This window comes from Pseudonaja textilis, chromosome Z, assembly GCF_049901715.1.
Source record: "Pseudonaja textilis isolate UNSWEBS1 chromosome Z, rPseTex1.2, whole genome shotgun sequence".
Classification (NCBI taxonomy): Eukaryota; Metazoa; Chordata; class Lepidosauria; order Squamata; family Elapidae; genus Pseudonaja; species Pseudonaja textilis.
Window position 1 is genome coordinate 102796461 of NC_142008.1, and position 18737 is coordinate 102815197.

General features: G+C 38.0%; 1 protein-coding gene across 3 annotated transcripts in view; it reads right to left on the bottom strand.

Moving 5' to 3' along the window:
- Positions 1-5188: 5188 nt before the first annotated feature.
- Positions 5189-18737, bottom strand: part of SYT3 (synaptotagmin 3) — a 54445-nt gene continuing 40896 nt past the window's right edge. For all 3 annotated transcript variants that reach the window (XM_026710875.2, XM_087915798.1, XM_087915800.1), the window contains 4 exons: positions 10988-11159; positions 9248-9377; positions 8050-8170; positions 5189-6856 (listed from right to left, as the gene is read on the bottom strand). In XM_026710875.2, coding sequence (XP_026566660.1) covers positions 8084-8170; positions 9248-9377; positions 10988-11159 — 389 coding nt within the window. In that variant the 3' untranslated portion in view covers positions 5189-6856; positions 8050-8083. The remainder of the gene's footprint in view (positions 6857-8049; positions 8171-9247; positions 9378-10987; positions 11160-18737) is intronic.

Here is an 18737-nt window from a genome sequence, read left to right on the forward strand (position 1 = left end):
ACTCAATTATTTTCCTGCTGGGTGTGGTATCCTGAGCACAAGTCCTAAGAGAGATAACACGTTTGAGTATCACTGCAACAGACCAGATAAACAGATTATTTATATGTAAATGTGGTTTTCTGAGTAATCATCTGAATTCATGCGTAATCTATATAACCACATTTGAAATCTTCCAGAATTTACAGATTTTCCTGCCTTGGTTGGTCATAACTTGCCAAATCTCTTCAACCGCCAAGGCTGACATACTGGATCTGAGGCCAAGTGGGATTAGAAGATAAATTGAATCCACAGATGGTCACTTAAAACAGCTGCAATTAGAGAATTAACCAGTTGACACATCTTAGCATAAATAACCTAACTAAAAAGAAGTTCAAGCTTGCACCTTTCTGGGTGTTAAGGCCAATTTTTGTGCTAGATGAAAATGGAGAGGTGAATCCACATGGCTGCATAGAACAACTCTGGTAGGGACAGAACAGGGGGAATATATTAGATAAAGACTGCTGATGCCACTGATCCTTTTGTGCAGTGAGTATAGATTGGAAAAGAGGATGGCTGTTCAAACAATTCATACAAAAATTTACATGTTGTTAATTGTCAATATTCATTTGCAAAAATGCTGAGAAGAAATCTTTTGGAAGGCCCGGAATAAATGTTGGTCTCAGTGAAATGGTGTTTAAAAATTCAAGTAAAAAAATAGGACAGCATGATGAATATCCAAAGAATAAAGTGATGTTTCTGATGTTGGTGGGATAAGAAACTAAATGGGAAATACAATGTCTTGATTCAAATAGAAGGGTAAGATCTACTTTGGAAAAAAGGATCTTTGTAAAAACATTCTCTACTTCAGTGAGGTAAACAGCATAACTTAGCTCTCTGTTTCATAAAGATGTACTTTGAATTTATCTCTTTTATTTTCTTCAGCTTTTCTTCCCTCTAATAATGACACAGCTAATAAAAGGCCTAGTCCATCATCAGCATCAGGTGATCAGGACAAGGATCCATTGAAACCAAATCTCATGTCCTCTATAATGATTCACAGACTCATAACTCTTTATCGGGGGTGGGATCTTACCGGCATAACAACTGGTTTGCTCTGCGCACATGCACATTACTTACAAATCACCGGGTCTGGCAAGCATTCACTTGCTCCAGCTGACAAGCAGTACTCAGCTGTGCCATGCAAAGCAACTGAGGAGAAAAAGCAGAGAATAAAGGACAGCCTAGAGCGTGGGCAGGCAGGTGGGCCAAACAGACCAGAAGATTGTTGTAGCGAACTGGTTCGGTGTCAGCTGCTCTTTGCAGCTACTGCCTCTATAGAACTGGGCTGAACCCATAGCATCCCACCCCTGTTCCTTACCCGACAAAATGTTTAGGAAATTGTGATGTCCCTTAGGTACAGCTATTAACTATGAGATCAGTATGATGCAGACTTTGAACGTATCTGAATTCTGCTGTGCTGTTTGTAAAATTAGGGAAACTGGTCATCCATCAATGATATCACCATGGATTCTAATACATGATCACATTTTTCTATTTTAATGTTTTAATTTTTGTTCTGCTCTGTGACCATAATACTGTAAAAGATTCAACTCATCGGCATCATCCTCTGGAATTCTCGGAATAGACAGAATGGTTTATTTTGGGATTCTCCTAGAATCTGTGAAATAATAGAATTTCAAAGTCCATGAACTTTGAAATGTATGGGGAGCATCAAATCAAAGCAGCTGTGTATAGTCCAAGCAGAGTCATAGCCCATGACTCAGTGAGTACGTAAGCAGTGTCAACATCTGCTGAGGACTTCTGCATATAATATAGTGTGTTCTTTTTATTTGAACCACTTGTGTCATTTGGTTGAGATGTGAATAGGAGGAAGAATGAGGACAAAGAATTTGCTTCCTGTTGAAATTTTTTCAAAGCTTTTGAACTATGTCCAGGGTGTCTTTAGTATTACAGCTAAGCAATCCATCCACATTGAAGAGAAGGTCTTCAATTTTAGCCTTAGCATTGTCAATCCAATGGAGCACAGCCAAGCATGGCAATGTGGGATGATAGAAGATTCTGTAACTCTGGCTTGCATGATGAGCCATATATAATTCCTATTTGGCAAAGTGTCATGTTTCCGCATGAAAAACTATTTTTCTATTTCCCTCTTATTCCCTGGCAGAGGAATTAGAAATGGTAAATTTTCTTCCACAAATAAACAACGTGCTTAATAAATGGCAATACAGAGGGAGGGAGCTGCTCTCCCAAATTGAATTTGCATCCAAGTTGTCAAATTTAGGTGCAGAATTATATTGATGGTGGCAGTGTTATGATGCCGCCACTTTAACAAAGATAGGTGATGAACTTTGGAATAAGAAAGAAAAAGGACAGAAAGAGTATTGGCCTTTTTGAAGTTGGGTGTTGGAAAGACTCCTGAGAATACTGCGAACAGCCAAGAAAGCAAACACATGGATTCTCAACTCAACTCAAGAGTTCCTACTTTACATGAAAAAAGAAATTGCAAAATGTCCTCGTAGCTATATGGTTAAAATCCAAATACTTGCTTTAGGATGCTGAGCTGTCCTATTGAAGTTTTGAATAATGGGTAAAATAATGAAAATGGGGAGAAGTCCAATGAAGCATAAGTAGAGCCAGGTGAAAGTTGAATGTATTAATGTTACGGCAGTAAAAAAGGCAAGAGTTTCAGCACAGCCATACCTAATAATGTGGTTGGTTTGGTTATTAGGACTTGTACCTAACAGTTCTAAGACCCAAGTGAGACTTTGCCCAGATAACCCTTATATAAACAACCACGCACTACTTTTTTGTTCACTTGAGGCCACTTTTTTAAATCAAGCAAAGTTACCATTTCTAAACTAGTATCAGTGTTACATTCTGGACACTCTCTTCAAGCAGCCTTAAGAAGCATTGGCTTTGGTGTTCTTGAACCAAGTCTCTGTTACCCAACTCCGTTCTGCTTGGGAGTTGTTTTGTTTAAACCTGGAATTGTACTGAGGACGAAGAGTGTCTGTAGACTTGACTCATCATAAGTCTACTATATTGATATTTGTGCTCTCTTGTTTATAGGCATACATCTCCAGGGAAAATGCTGTACTCTAGCAAACATCTTTAATAGAATTTTTATAACATCCTCCTGATATAGAAACATAGCATGACAAGAAGGAGATAAGTTAGGACTTCTCACCAATTGGATCAAGAGAAACAGGAGTCAAGCAAAAGTGGTTCTGGAATATTCAGAAGCCAATCAACTGTTCCAAATTCCCTGAGGCTCTACAAATATTTTTATTCCTGCAGTTACTGATCTACCATTTGTTTAAAATTTTGTCCCTTGAGCTTGTATTCTTGTATAAGATAAATGCACTATGAATCTAGAGTACCCAAAGCAATGCGGCATGCAGACTTCTGATGCTCCCAGAAAATTTGTCAAGGTGAGGGAATGGGCAAGCCATGCTAATCCATCTGGATAATTCTAGGTAGAATCTCCAATGTAAAATATTAGGTAAACCCATCAGTTTGGTCTTGAAGGTAAAGTAATCATGGAATAAGACTAGGATGGAAATAGGAAATTACTCAACCTCAGGAGCTCACTGGGGGTCTTCAGGATAGTCTCTTTCTTAATGAAGTTTTCTTAGAGGATTTAAGAATGATCTCCCTCAGCTCTTAAATACAAGTAGTCTCAACTTACAACAGTTCATTTAGTGATTGCTCAAAGTTACAATGGCACAGAAAAAAGTGACATAACTTTTTCACACTTATGACCAGTGTAGCAGCCCCATGGATATGTGATAAAAATTCAGATGCTTGGCAACTGGCATGTATTTATTACGGATGCAGTATCCCGGGGTCATGTGGTCCCCTTTTATGACCTTCAATGGGGAAGCCAGATTCACTTAACAACCATGTTACTAACTTAACTGCAATGTTTCACTTAACAATTGAGGCAAGAAAGTTCATAAAATGGGGCAAAGGTGACTTTATTGTCTTGCTTGGCAACATATTTTTGGGCTCAATTATGGTTGTAAGTCGAGGACTACCTGCATGTGCTATTTTAATGTGCAAGAGGAATGGTGGGATACAATGATAGTAATAAAAACTTGATTCTTGGCTACCAGGGGCAGTAGAATTTATCAGTTCGCTTCCCTTTTCTGGGATGATGTGATTGATACATAAAGTTGCCCTGCTGTATAATACAGTATTTGCAAACTGGTGGGTCGTGGCCCACTGGTGGGCCGCAAGTAAATTTTGGTGGGCCGTAGAGAAATGTCACCCTCAGAGCACCCCCCGAAAGCAATTAATCCAGGCTGCGCAGAAACACAAGACTGCGCTGCCCACATGGCCCGCGGGAACCCTCCCCACCCACTCACTCCTTACCCAGCAAACTTGCCTGCTAAGTTGCTATTTTTCCTTTTTTTCCCTCACCATCAGCTGTTCTGCTGTGCCAGGAGATTTAGATTAGCTAGGAAGCAGAAAATGGTTGGATTTCTTGCTTTCTAGCTAGTCTTTAGATCTTCGGCTCTGCTTTTAAGCACAACCGAACCTCCCTTAGGACTGAAGGTTCTATTACCCTTCACTCCCTTAGGACTGAAGGTTCTCAGTGCAGACTCACTGCAAGCAAATTTTATGTGACAGACTCAGGTAGCCGATGGCAGATAGATAGATCAATGAATGATTCTGTGAGCAACTCAATCTGCCTGCCTGCTTTGCCTGATTTTGGGTAAAAATTGTTCTTTTTAATATAAAAAAAACAATATTTACATATATGGTGTGTTGTGAGTTAATTTTGTAAGATTGCTTGCAAGCAAATTTTATGTGACAGACTGAGCTGCAGATGGCAGATAGTGATTCTGTGAGCAACTCAATCTGCCTGCCTGCTTTGCCTGATTTTGGGTAAAAGTTGCCCTTTTTTATAAAAAAATCAATATAATTTTTATAATATTTACATACAAGCCATGGACATGACCACCAAGCCACACCCACAAATTAGGCCATCCCAACAAAACCGGTTAGTGGTCCCTGGGATTTAAAATTATGGTGGTCCCTGAGGTCCAAAAGGTTGGAGACCCCTGCTATAACAAATGATCATAGAAGTCTCTCCAGCTAAACAGCTTATCTCTTTTGATGAAATAAGAGCATATACATCTCTGCTTTATCAGAATATATTAGTAGAATGCTAAAGAAAGGCTCAATTCCTTCACTTTTAACTGCTATGTTCCACCTTTGTTCAAAAAGTATTGAATTCCAGAGATACTTGTTTCTTTTTTTTTCTTCCAGTTTTATTGATGTCACGGTTTTAGCAGCAACTTCAAGTTCCAAACTATTGTGAAGAGAGATCACCTTCTGGCCCCCTACCTCTCCCATTAATGCCAGAAATCTATAGCCAAGCAATTGGGAGAGTATATGGCTTTTCCAAAAAAGGGCGACAGAAGTTTAGGAAGCTGTTTTATCCCTCCCCCCCCTCCCTTTATTTCACACAGTTAGAACAAAACAAAAACAAAAAAACCAACCATAAACAGGACTGAGCTTCAGAGACCAAGACAAAATGACAAATGGATGCACCTTAGGGGGAGAACAAGAAAAAGAAAGACATTCCAAATTTAAAAACAAATAGGGTGGGGTGGGGGATTACATAAGGAAGTAACACAGTGGAGACTTGAGTGGTGAGAACTAGGACACCTTGATTCTCTGACCAAGAGGCTGTCCTAGTTTAAATCTGGAAAGCACTCACACACTCAAACTGGAGGGTGACCATGCAAAAGCCAGAAGCAGCAAACTTAATGAGACTTAGGAAAGGAGTCACACTATTATCTCACCCCCAAACATTTACACATACATATGAAAGAGTCCAGAACTGGCTGTTGATGTTTGGAATTAAGCTGAGCCCAGCTCTAATTCCAGATTAGAAAGTAGGCCTTAATTTAGTCCATTATGGAGCCACTTTGATGTCACAAGCCTGTTGTTAATCTGTAGGAAGATAATTCCATGGTGGTCCTTGATGCAGGAGGCATAGCAGGGCAAATTGGCAGGGATGTCCACAGGGAGTCCTCCTGGGTCACTTTCAGAGTTGTCTATCAAGGTTGGGTGATGAGGAAAGAATGCCAATTTTCTTCTCCCTCCCTCCTATTCTGGGCTGGAGGTTCATGAAGACTGAGGTAATGGGTGCTGCATGCTTTCTGGTACTATGCAGAAATTCTGCCCCCACCCCTATCAGACCAAGCACCCACAAAGACATTCCTTCATGCCTTCAAAAGATCTGTTGTGAAAAGAAAACAAGAAAGAGAGGAAGGGTTAACAGTCACCTGGCTCCAAAGTCACAGCCGTGAGAAGCCCGTACACAGGACAGGATATAGAAAGAAGAATGGTTGTCTGTCATGCCTGTCCCCTATTATGCCTCCTAAATAAGACTGTAAGTTTAACAGTCTGAAGAACTCTATTAAATAGCTCCATGGGGAAGGGGAACCTCTTGAATTTCTGTCCAATGAACAATTTTGAAAAACAAAGAATAGGTAATGTTTCTAGTTTACCATCTTGACTCTTTCCATAACAAAGACTCCAACAGCATGCATGTCAAAAAAGATCCCACCCCCGTTTAGATAAACTAGGGGGGAGGGTCTTTTTCTTTAAATTCCAAATACAATATATCCCTCCCACAAGAAAAATGCTCCTTGGTGGCTGCCCTTATGGCTTTTGAAAAGAAAAATGCATCAGGCAGCAAACTTTCTGGGGAAGATGGGGATTGAGGGAAGCAGGAACTTGCAGTCCTTCCCTCAGATGATCTCCTATTGGCACTTCCTCTCAGATGGATCTGAGGAAACGTTAACACTCCAGAAAGTTCTGAGAGCACATTGCTGGAACCCTGAAAGAAAAAAGAATGAAGGCGATCTATCACTTCTTTCAAAACCAACTTTTATATACTAGAAATTCCTGACTTGATCCAAACTGAATTGGAGGATTAATCCTGGAATTGTCCCAAGAATTTAGCATGTTTCTAACCCAGAGTTTAGGCTCTGGAATTGCTTTGTTGCTCACACCACTTCTATAATCTGGAGATAAGGTTCAAAATAACTCAGCCAGACCTCATGCAGCCACATAACTCTTGCAGCCACATAGAGTATAGAGTTAGGGAATTTGTTTTTTGATCCAGAAATGGAACATTTTGCATATTCAACGCAGCCTAGTTTAGACAAAGGGAAATGTTGCATTTTGGGGCTAATGAGGACAATCTCATCTCAACAGTAGCCACCATCTGTGTTACTCCACTACATTTCTATTATCTTTTTTTAAATGTTTGAATATTTGTCTAGATTAGAATAACTCCATTTACCGGTAGCTACTAAATGAGGCTTGCTGAACTGATTGGTTGGGTGACATCAATGCTTTAACAGCAGGACCACTAACTGACAGTTCATTGTCAGATCCAATTCAAATTACGGTGCTTATCTATAAATGGGTTGGACCCATAATATCTTAGGAACATCTTTTCCCATTAGTAGGACTCAAGCACACTGATTAATTTTGGAGGCCCTTCTTTGTGTTTTAAGTTGATGGCTGTAAGTAGAGAGTACACAGGATGACCCTGATGAAGAAAGAAAAGATCCATTACCAAAGCAATAAAGAGGGAAACACTGCTTGAATCCAGATGACAGTGTGTGTGGTGGGGGGAAGGGGGATTATGAAAATGTCTCTGACAAACACGCCGCTAATTCTCATGAATATAAAAGAGGGAAGAGGGAAAGCACAATTGAACCTGCAAGATGTTATATAGCCAATCTAAAAGTATTTTTTGTGAAATTTATTATTTGGTCTGCACTGCCTTATCAGCCTATAATAAGGGATCCAAGTGCCCCCTAAATAAGGTCATATCCAGGAAGCCCCATGTAGCATTTACTTTGTGAACTACCTGGCATTAATCTTATAAAAGAGCGATATAGTACGGTAAGTGGAGCACCCACGGAGAAGCATAGGTGTCTCTGATTTGCTACAGCCTCTACCAACATTAAGAAGCTATACGTCATTTCTCATCCCATTTCTATCTCCTAAGACACTTACAGTCCCTGGTGGCAAAGGGCTGCTGGTGGTTGCTTTAGTCTGAATGAATGCTTTCTACTATGATGCTAGGTTTATCTCGAGCTGGAGGATTCTTGTTGATATAGCTGTTCAAAGTCTTCTCCTGAAAAATCAGAGGCAGCAAAGAGAAAAAGATCAGAGGGACAAACGTGATGCTTTCAGAGTCTCCAGCCACTGCCAGAGCACCCTGACTTACGGAATTATATTGAATATCAAACCGATGTTAGTATCCTTTCCCAGAGCAGCAGAATCCCGGAAGCAAAGGCATTTGCTAATACAAGCTATCTTTCATATACAACTTTTCCCAAATTGAGGAAGGACTTAGTCAGGTTTGAAGAGATTACCCAATTTTGGTCTAACCTTGGCCCCCATCCCTCCAAACTGTGTTTTCCCAAAAGAAGATCCAGAAAGCCCAACTCCATATTCTGTCCCAATTTATGACATTATATAATCCCGACAGTCTTCCCAACCCTTTAGCCCATTGTTTCTCAGTTATTCTGGAATGTTATTCCATTGTGTCAGTGAGTCTTCCAGCATTCTTCAGGGGCCATGCTTCGTGTTCAGGGTGCACTTCTTGGAATAGTACTGTGCTGCTGCAATACCAGAATACATAAGAGGCACAACTATTTTAGCCAACAGGACTACATCATTATCATAAAAACTGAGTGAAAGACAGGTCATAAAAGGAATACACTGAGTAATTTATTGCATCCTTATTTATTGGAATGGGCAGCTTTTATTGTTTCAAGGGCCACATTTGTTCAGAAGGAATTGAGGAAGGCACTACATGACAATAAAGGGTGGGAATTAAGCAAGATGTGGGTGGACTAGTGTCATAATTAAGAGAGAGAACCATGTTTTTCATTCTCTCCTGCCACTTCATAGGCTTCCTCCATTTTTATCTTTGTCTTTCTATCTCAGAGCTTTTCAACTTTGGCAACTCTAAAATGACTGGCTGGGGAATTCTGGGAGCTGAAGTCTACAAATCTTCAAGTTGTCAAAAAACCCTGCTCTATCCTGTGCCAAAGGCAGCAGGTTAGACTAGCTTTGTGCTTAGCAGAGAAGTTGCACAATGCCCCTGTTTCTTACTGATCTGGTGTTTAAGTTTAGTTTTTAGTCTCCAGTGAAGCAATGGGTTGGACACAGATGAGACCTGGTGTTCTCATAATATCATGCTCACCTCTACTAGCTGGTGCCAATGTTCAATAGGCTTACGTGGATTTGCCAGCATCTCAGCCCAATGATCTCTCCCGGGCGTATCAGCATCATTGCCCACTCGACACATGCCAATGACTTCATTATGCCCAATGCTGTGGAAGAAAAGATTATTTCAGAGCCAGCCTCTCACAGAAGTGGAGGAAAATGTCAACCTCAGTTATATGTTTTGCAATAAAAAACCTAAAGACTCCCTTAAATTCATTGCCTATGATGACATGATCCAAAATTTTTTCACTGCCATATTGTAGATTTTTTAAAAAAACTTCTAGCCTAGCATATAGCCCTAGGTTTTCTGCAGATCTCCCATTTGAATATTAATCAAGTCTGATTAGTTTTTTGGTATCAGCCAAAGGCATGATAGATGCTAACACAACTCCGAGCTACTGGATAATTTGTATGCTTTACTTCAAACTGCTGTATTAAGAACCCAGAGACATCCAGATCTCTAAAATATTAAGTCCCGCCCCTCCACCTCAAAAAATGCTATGTTTTAAGCTTATTAATATCATATTCCACTTTAGCATTTAAAACCAACTTAAGAAACTGGGGCATTTGAAATGGACATTTAAACAAAGCTGGTTTTATTTTAACAAAGTGTGCATCGGGGTTCCCCCCCACATTTCTGTAGCAAAAGTACATGTGGAATATTTAAATACTAATACTTATGTATCCCTATCCTGCTAATCTGCTTCTCTTCATATGTATTGCATCATAAGCTCCCACCTACGAGTATAGGGAAGGCTGACTATGCCACATTTATTCATAAAAACAGCCAGACAATAGCTTGCTTCCTTGCCACCTTCTAGAAGTGAGAATGTACATTCCCAGATTTTCCAGGCCAGTGTAACTATGGAAATAATAGGGCATGTCAAGGGTTCAAAACCATAGAACTGAAAGATGCCCAGATTGGCCAAGGATGGTAACCCAGGATTGCCCTCAGTACATAACTCTATTTGTCAGAGAATGTGGAGCCATCTTGGCTCTAAGTTCTATCCTCTGTTTTATCTTTCTCCCTATAACTCAGCTCTTGGTCCTCAACTCATCATCTTTGTTAGAAAAAGTAAAATGAACTACTGCTGGGCTGTTGTGTTTCTCTAATAGCTTGCAATATAATTCCAGATTTTTTTTTGCACTATTCTTCACTAACCCGTAACTAGCAACACAACCTCTGACTTACAAGATGTACCAAATCAAATAACCTGAATGTCTTGACATTTCAATATTATTTTGTATGTTGTCACAAGGTGTTAAGGATTTTTGTGTGTGTATGTGTGTGTGTGTGAGTATAAATTCAAGCCTTTCTATGAAATTGTGCAACAGCATCTGTAGCTAGTAAGAGTTGCCAATATCCCTCCCCAAAACATCCTACTCTGTCTCCATCTTGCGTGTTGTGCCCCAAATTCTGCAGTGTCTTTAAAAAAAAAAACAGGATTCAATACTGTTGAAAAAGTAACTAAGATTTGTACTGGTGGAAAACAATAAAAATGTATTGGAAAAAAAACAGAACAAAAACAGGATTCTTTCACTGAAAATAAAACCAAGGAAAGTGCTGAGCCATCACTGGCTGAAATGACCTCTCCAAAGAGGGTGGGTGGGAAGAAGTCCAAAAGCCCAGCCAGCACTGACGTCCCTGGGAAAGCCCTTTAAATCATGCCTCTTTGGTTTAACTCACCGGAATTTGTGTGGACATGATATATCTTACCAATCATAATCCATGACTGCCAAAGTAATGCTGACATGCTCCATGCTGTCCTGGGGAATGTCAAAGACAAGAGCCTCATTGTAACTGGGGTTCAAAGTGTTTTTCTTGATGGAAGTCTTACGTTTCTTCAAGCGCCTCCCTTCACACATGAGGGATGCTTTGACATAGGGATCTAAAAAGATGCAGGCAAAAGATAAGAGAAAAGCAGTCCAAGTCTACAGGGAGAAGCAGCCAAGCCAAATTTATACCAAGTACCATCACTTGTAGCCTCTCTGTCTTTAACTTTCTGCCCCATCCCATTTCTGATCACTTGTACTTTTTACTCCTTTGAGTCCAAGGAGTTTAGACTTCCCGATTGAGCACTGACAGGAATCTTTTCCAATGCCATCTGAATCAGGTTTTCAGGGTTGTTGGAACTTTCTGCAAGCGCTTTAGTGAGGACAGATGCTGTCCACTACGAAGTATCATAAGATCCAAAACCGTGTGCAAGAGAATGGCATGGCAGAACTTGTAAGGAGGCAGAACACAATTCAGAATCTCTTTCCTTATGATGCAATTTCCATAAGCAGAAAAGTAGCATTATAGGGAATAGGTTGGGCTATATATAACCATTTTCCCCCCCAATGACCTACTATTCCACAAATTTTCCATGTAATCAGCAAAATACCAGGTAGCAAAATGTTTGAGGCTGGCCCTGCCCCCACAATAGACCTATCACATAAACCAAGCTGTTTCCATGGCAGAAGCAGGTATATCATAGATATGTGGGGCTGTGCCCACCAAACCTAACCTGCAATTCCAGATTATATAGGAAGTTTACCACTATAGAGTAGAATCTGCTCTTCAGTTTTCCACTAAAAGCCAGGCTTACTTTGAGAAATTCCCACTCTCTCCTGGTCAGTTATAACTGCAAGCCTTTCCTGTTTTCCCTCCATAAAAGGATTGAGCTTTGATTGTCATCATAAGCACCAAGGATCAATTTCTCAAAACTGACTTGCAATTTTCTGTTAAGATGCATCCTCCCTATTACAAACATGACAACTGTCATTGAGATGTACATCCCTAACTAGAGGCAGTAAAAAAATTCATTCTGTGAATGTTTATGCAAACTGATGGAGTTCATCTCTCCCAAATGTACAAGCCAACCAAAAATAAATCCCAGCTCACACAGAATGCAAATTGCAATTTAAAAAAAATGTGCAAAAAGCACAGCTTAAGGAACAATGTGCATAGAAAAAAGCATATGTTAGGAAAAGCCTATTACAAAAAAAAAACTATATGTAAAAAAACGTTCTAGAAAAATCACATATAAGAAAGTATTTATTAGAAATAAAGAACAGCATTTACAAACTGCTGAGAAAACAGGCCAAACATAATTAATATGGTAAAAAAGAGATGCTGAATAGAACAAAAATTGATAGATTTGCTCATCTGAAGTTGAACTATGTCCTTGTAATAGCAATGAAGCACAACAAGACCCATCTTACACTTGTCTTGTTTCCTTCTCAGTAACCCCTTTTCCTTCTTTCTTTGTCCTAATTCTAAATGCTGTTTCCTTTGCTGATAGCAGGGATAAAGGGCCTGATGCTCCCTAGAGGTCTTACATTTTTGCTTTCAACCACCCTAAACAGTGTGGCAAGGATCAGGGTTTGAATTTACATTGAATTTCATTTTAGGTTAACAGATAATCAGAGTTGGAAGAGATCTTGAAGGTCATCTAGTCCAACCACCCGCCCAAGTGGGAGACCCTACACCATTTCTGACAAATGGCAGTCCAATCTCTTCTTGAAAGTCTCAAGTGATGGCACTCCCACAACTTCCGAGGGCAAGCTGTTCCACTGGTTGATTGCTCTGTCAGAAAGTTTCTCCTTATTTCCAGGTCAAATCTCTCCTTGTTCAGTTTCTATCCATTATTCCTTGTCTGGTCTACGGGCACTTTAGAAAATAGCTTGACCCTTTCTTTTCTGTGGCAGCCCCTCAAATATTGGAAGACTGCTATCATATCTCCCCTGGTCCTTCTCTGTACTAGACTAGCTAAGCCCAGTTCATTTAACCATTCTTCATATGTTTTAACCTACAGTCCCCTAATCATCCTGGTTGCTCTTCTCTGTACTTTTTCTAGAGTCTCAACATATTTTTTATAATGTGGTGAACAAAACTGGATGCAGTACTCTATCTGTGGTCTTACTAAGGCTTTATAGAGTAGTATTAGTACCTCCCCTGATCTCGATTGTATCCCTCTGTTAATATAATTTAGGATTGCATTAGCTTTTTTGGTGGTGGCTGCTGCACAAGGCTGGCTCATATTTAGCTGGTTGTCCACTAAGACTCCAAGATCCTTCTCACAGTTACTGCTATTGAGCCTGGTCTCACCCAGTCTGTATGTGTACCTCTGGTTTTTCTTGCCTAAGTGTAGGACTTTACTTTTCTCTACATTGAATTTCATTTTATTAGATAAGGCCCAGTGTTCTAGTCTGTCAAGATCCATCTGGATCTTGAGCCTATCTTCTTGGGTGTTAGCTATTCCTGGCAGCTTAGTATCATCTGCAAATTTGGTAAGTTCCCCTTCTATTCCCTCATCTAAGTCGTTAATGAAGATATTGAAGAGTACTGGGCCTAAGACGAAACCTTGTGGCACCCCACTGCTTTCCTCCCTCCATGTAGAGTTAGACCCATTAAGGACTACTCGTTGAGTACGGTTTGCCACCAGCTGCAAGTCCATCTAGTGGTGGTGCTATCTATTCCATTTTTTTTCTAGCTTACTAAGAAGTAGGTTGTGGTCTACTTTGTCGAATGCCTTGGTGAAATCTAAATATATTATGTCCACAGTTTTTCGCTGGTCTACTAATTTAGTCACTATGTTGAGAATGAAATAAGATTGTTTGGTATGATCTGTTTTTAACAAATCCGTGCTGACTGCTAGTTATCACTTTATTTGTTTCTAGATGTTGGCAGATCTGGTTTTTTTATTATCTTTTCCAGTATCTTCCCTGGTATTGATATTAGGCTGATTGGTCTATAGTTTCCTGAGTCTGGTTTTTTTTTCCTTTTTTGAAGATTGGAACCACATCAGCTCTTTTCCAGTCCTTTGGTAGTTTCCCGGTGCTCCAGTATTTTTGAAAGATATGGTGCAGTGATTCTGAGATGACCTCTGCTAGCTCCTTTAAAACTCTGGGATGTAAGAAGAAGATGGACTTTAAATCCACAAATAATAAAAGAAAAAGAATTCACCCAAAAATTTAGGAAGGAACTGGGACTACTTTTCAAAAAGAACATTAAACAACACACATCAATACAAAATCTTTGGGACACTATGAAGGCTTTTTCACGTTGAATTATAATATTATATACATCAAACAGAAATAAAAAGAAGTGGAAAAACAGAACACTTTACAAGAAGAAATTAAAAACCTAGAAACCCAACTACAGAAAACACCACAGAATACTAAAATTAAAGGGGAATTGACTTTAACCAAACACAAACTCAATATTCTAGAACAAGAAGAAATGGTAAAGAACCCAAAAGCCTTAAAACAAAACTTCTTTGAACAAACGAATAAGCTAGGGAGATGGTTATCTTATAGATTAAAAAAAGAGAGAGAGAGAAGAGGATAATACACCAATTTCAGGATGAAAATGGAGAATTTCAACATAAGATGGAAGGGGAAAAAAGAATTGCACATCAATACTTCAAGAGCCTGTATAAAAATGAGGAAATAGAGGAAGAGAAAATAATAGACCATTTAAAAGATGAAGGGATTCCACTAATAACAGAAGAAATGAGGGAGATTTTATCCAAAGAAATATTGATGATAGAATTGAAATAAGCAATCAAAAAGCAGAAAAATAAAAAAAAACCCAGATCCAGATGGGCTCCCAGAGAAAATATACTGTATAAGATGATGGGTGAACAGATTGAACCATTAATGCTAGAATTGTATAACGAGATATTGACGGAAGCCAAATTGCCAGGTTCATGGAGGGAAGCATATATTTCACTAATACCAAAAGAGGGTACGGACAGTAGACAAATTCAAAATTATAGGCCGTATCATTGCTGAATGCAGATTATAAAATATTCACAATTATAATAGCAGATAGATTGAAAAGATTATTACATGAATAAATACATTCAGATCAAAACGTATTTCTCCCTTCAAGGCAAATTAGAAATAACACAAGAATAGTATTGGATAATTTGGAATACTACAAGGCCCATCCAGGAAAGCAAGTGGCACTTGTTTTTCTGGATGTGCAGAAAGCGTTTGACAATCTGAATTGTCAATTTATGATGCAACAAATTAAAAATATGAATTTAGAACATAAATTTGAGACTATGATAAAGGCGATATATTCTACCCAAAAGGTGAGATTTTATTAAACAGTGAGAATACAGAGACTTTTAAATAATGAAAGGGGGAAAACAAGGTTGTTCACTGTTGCCTCTGCTTTTCACCCTGACTCTAGAAACTTTATTAATTCAAATTAGACAGAATGTGGATATAAAAGGAGCTAGAGTTAAAAAGGAGGAATATAAACTTCAGGCTTTTGCAAATGACATGGTATTTTTTAATTGAAGACCTTATAGAGACTGGAAATACTTTAATTCAAGAACTAGAAAAATACGGAGAAGTATCAGGTCTTAAAATTAATAAACAAAAGACTAAAATGTTAACTAAGAATTTGACAGAAGAACAGAAAAAAGAATTAGAAAGAGTAACGGGACTTCAAATGACAAAGAAAATTAAGTACCTAGGAATATGGCTAGCTGCGAAATGTATAACAATAAAAGAAAATTATTACATGAAACTTCTACAACAAACAAAGATAGATTTGGAATTATGGGGGAAGTTACAATTATCATTATTAGGGAGAATTGCAGCGATCAAAATGAATATTTAACTTAAATTTTTATACCTATTTCAAACAATCCCCATAAAATTAGAGAAAAACTTTTTTACAGATATGAATAATATGGCAACATTTATATAGTTAGGGGGGGAAAAAAAGAATAAAGTTGAAAGTGTTACAGAATAGTAGAAGTAGAGGCAGCTTTGGACCCCCGGATTGGGAGCTTTCCTATAAGACAGCAGCTTTGACTTGGATTAAAGAATGGGTCAACTTAAATAATAAAAGGATTTTAAGCTGGAGGGCCATGATTTACAAAGAGGATGGCATGCCTTCTTATGGGAAAAGGAAATTAAGAAACAAACCTATTTTCATAGACACTGCATAAGAGATTCTCTGATACAAACTTGGAACAAAATTAGGAAGAAACATTACATGAAAATTCCAATATGGCTATCCACAATGGAAGCCATGATACATCCCAATAATTTAGACATAGGTAAAATGGCAAAATATGAAGAAGTATTAGACAACCAAGGGAAGTTAAAATCAAGCCAAGAACTCAAAGAACAAGGAATATTCATAGACTGGTGACCATACCTCCAATTGCAAAATAGATATAAAAAGATGTAGAAGACTATGGAATTTATACAGAATTACAACAATTAGACAAAATTCTAACAGGCCCTGAGGAGAAATGTATAACCAAACTATATAAATATTTATTAGAAGTTGATTCGGAAGAAAAAATAGTGAAAGGCTGTATGATAGCATGAGCCAAAGATATAGGACATAATATAGATCTAGCAGATTGGGAAAAATTTGGAACCAGAATTATAAATTAACAAGATCATTGGCCTATAAAGAAAACATCTATAATGGAATGTGCAGAAATGAGTAGATTAACAATGGCAATTGGAGAACAGGGGGAAAATTAGTATTATAAGATTTGGGATTTATTTTATGAATGGTTAGATAGAGAAATAAGAAATTGAAATATGTGGTAATAGTTATATTATAATTGATTACTTTTGAATGAGTAAGAGAATGAATATAACTTAGTAAGAATGCGATATGTTTTTAAAAGATAACAATTATAATGTCAATAATAATGTATTTGAACAATATGATATAAAACGTTGATTAGAATGGTTTATAAATGTATAACAAGAAATGCATAATATTACTATGCACACAAGATATATGTACCCAACTGACACACTGTAAAATTGAAAGATGGTTTTATTTGTTGTCTTTGTTGTTAAAATTTTAAAAAAAATTTTTTTTAAAGAAAATATCTTTTAAGATGTTCTACCGATGGCACCTACCACCAATGAGACTAGCGAAAATGTATCCCAACATGAACCCGGCATGCTGGAAGTGTAAAAAAGCACAAGGCACTTTCTACCACATGTGGTGGGCCTGCCCCGAAGCCCAAAGATATTGGACAAAAATTAGGTACTGATTTCAAGAAATAGTAAAAGAACAAATAGAATTTGAATCTGAGCTATTCATGTTATGAATATTTAAAAAGAAGTACAAGAAAAAGATTAAATATAGTTTGTTACACTTATTAACTCGGCAAGAATAACATATGCACAATGTTGGAAGCATAAAACTATCCCCTCTGAGGAATTGATAATTCAAAAAACTTTAGACTGTGCCAAAATGGATAGATTGACTCTAAAACTAAAAGATAAAGAAGAGTTTGAACATCATAAAATTTGGGATATGTGGTAAAAAATAGGCTACAAAATAGGAATTAAAGAAAGTTAAGATAAGAAAACTATAGCTAAAGGTATATAATCGTGTGGTATTGTATATTAATGTAAATATTTACAAGAGATGGATATGTATAATAATGATGCTACAGTGCTGTTAATGTCATGATCAATTTTATTTTTTAAAATATAAAAGAACAATAAAATTTACTTTTTTTAAGAAAAAACTCTGGGATGTAATCCGTCAGGCCCGGGTGATTTGTGTTCATCATGATCAGACAGGTGTTCTCTTATTATTATTTTACTTATTTTAACTTTTATTTCTTTTATATCTTTTACAGTTATGTTTTTGGTGGGTTGAGCTATCGTTTCTTTTTGCGTGAAGACCGGTGCAAAGAATGAGTTAAGGTTTAGGAGAAACACCTCAAAGATCTGCAGGGAATTAGATTGCCATCCCCCCTCCTCCCCACCAATGTTCTTACTTCTGATGACCTCAAATTCTTACCTACATTTGAATCCCCTCCTTGTCAAATCCTACACAGGCTTCTGTGAAATCAACATAGCTCCAGAAGCTCCACCTTTCATTCTCTGCTGCCATCCCATCTCCAAATTCATAAAGAATAGAATTGCAATTTACTACAACCTTAAAATAAACCAACCAGGCGTAAGTGCAAAAAAAAAAAAAAAAAGTGGCTTCAGGTGGGCAGCACATTTTAGAAGCACACTCCACACATGCATTTGTTTTAGCAAGAGAACAGACATGTCATATAAAATGTGATTTTGCTTTTAACATGGTTCAAAACGGTGGATGTCAGACATGGTTCAAAACAGGGGATGTAATAGAGGCAAGAAAAAATTAAACTCCCACTCCCTGGCTATGAGATTCATCTCTTAAGGCTCCTCCACATACATGTTGTCTGCATTTTTCAAAACCAAGCATATTAAATGTTAAAAAAAAATCTGCTTCATTGTGCAAATTCTTTCACACAAAATCCCATAGTGGAAGCTTCCACCCCCCCAAAAAATGTTCCCTTTTTGCACAGTCCAACTTAGGATAGAAAAAAGGGGGAAGTGCAGGGAGAAGTCAATTTCTGCAGCTTTTTTGTATTACTTTTAAAATAATGTGGAGTCAGAATGTTTTATTGATCTACAGCAAACTATACACATATATTAGTACATTC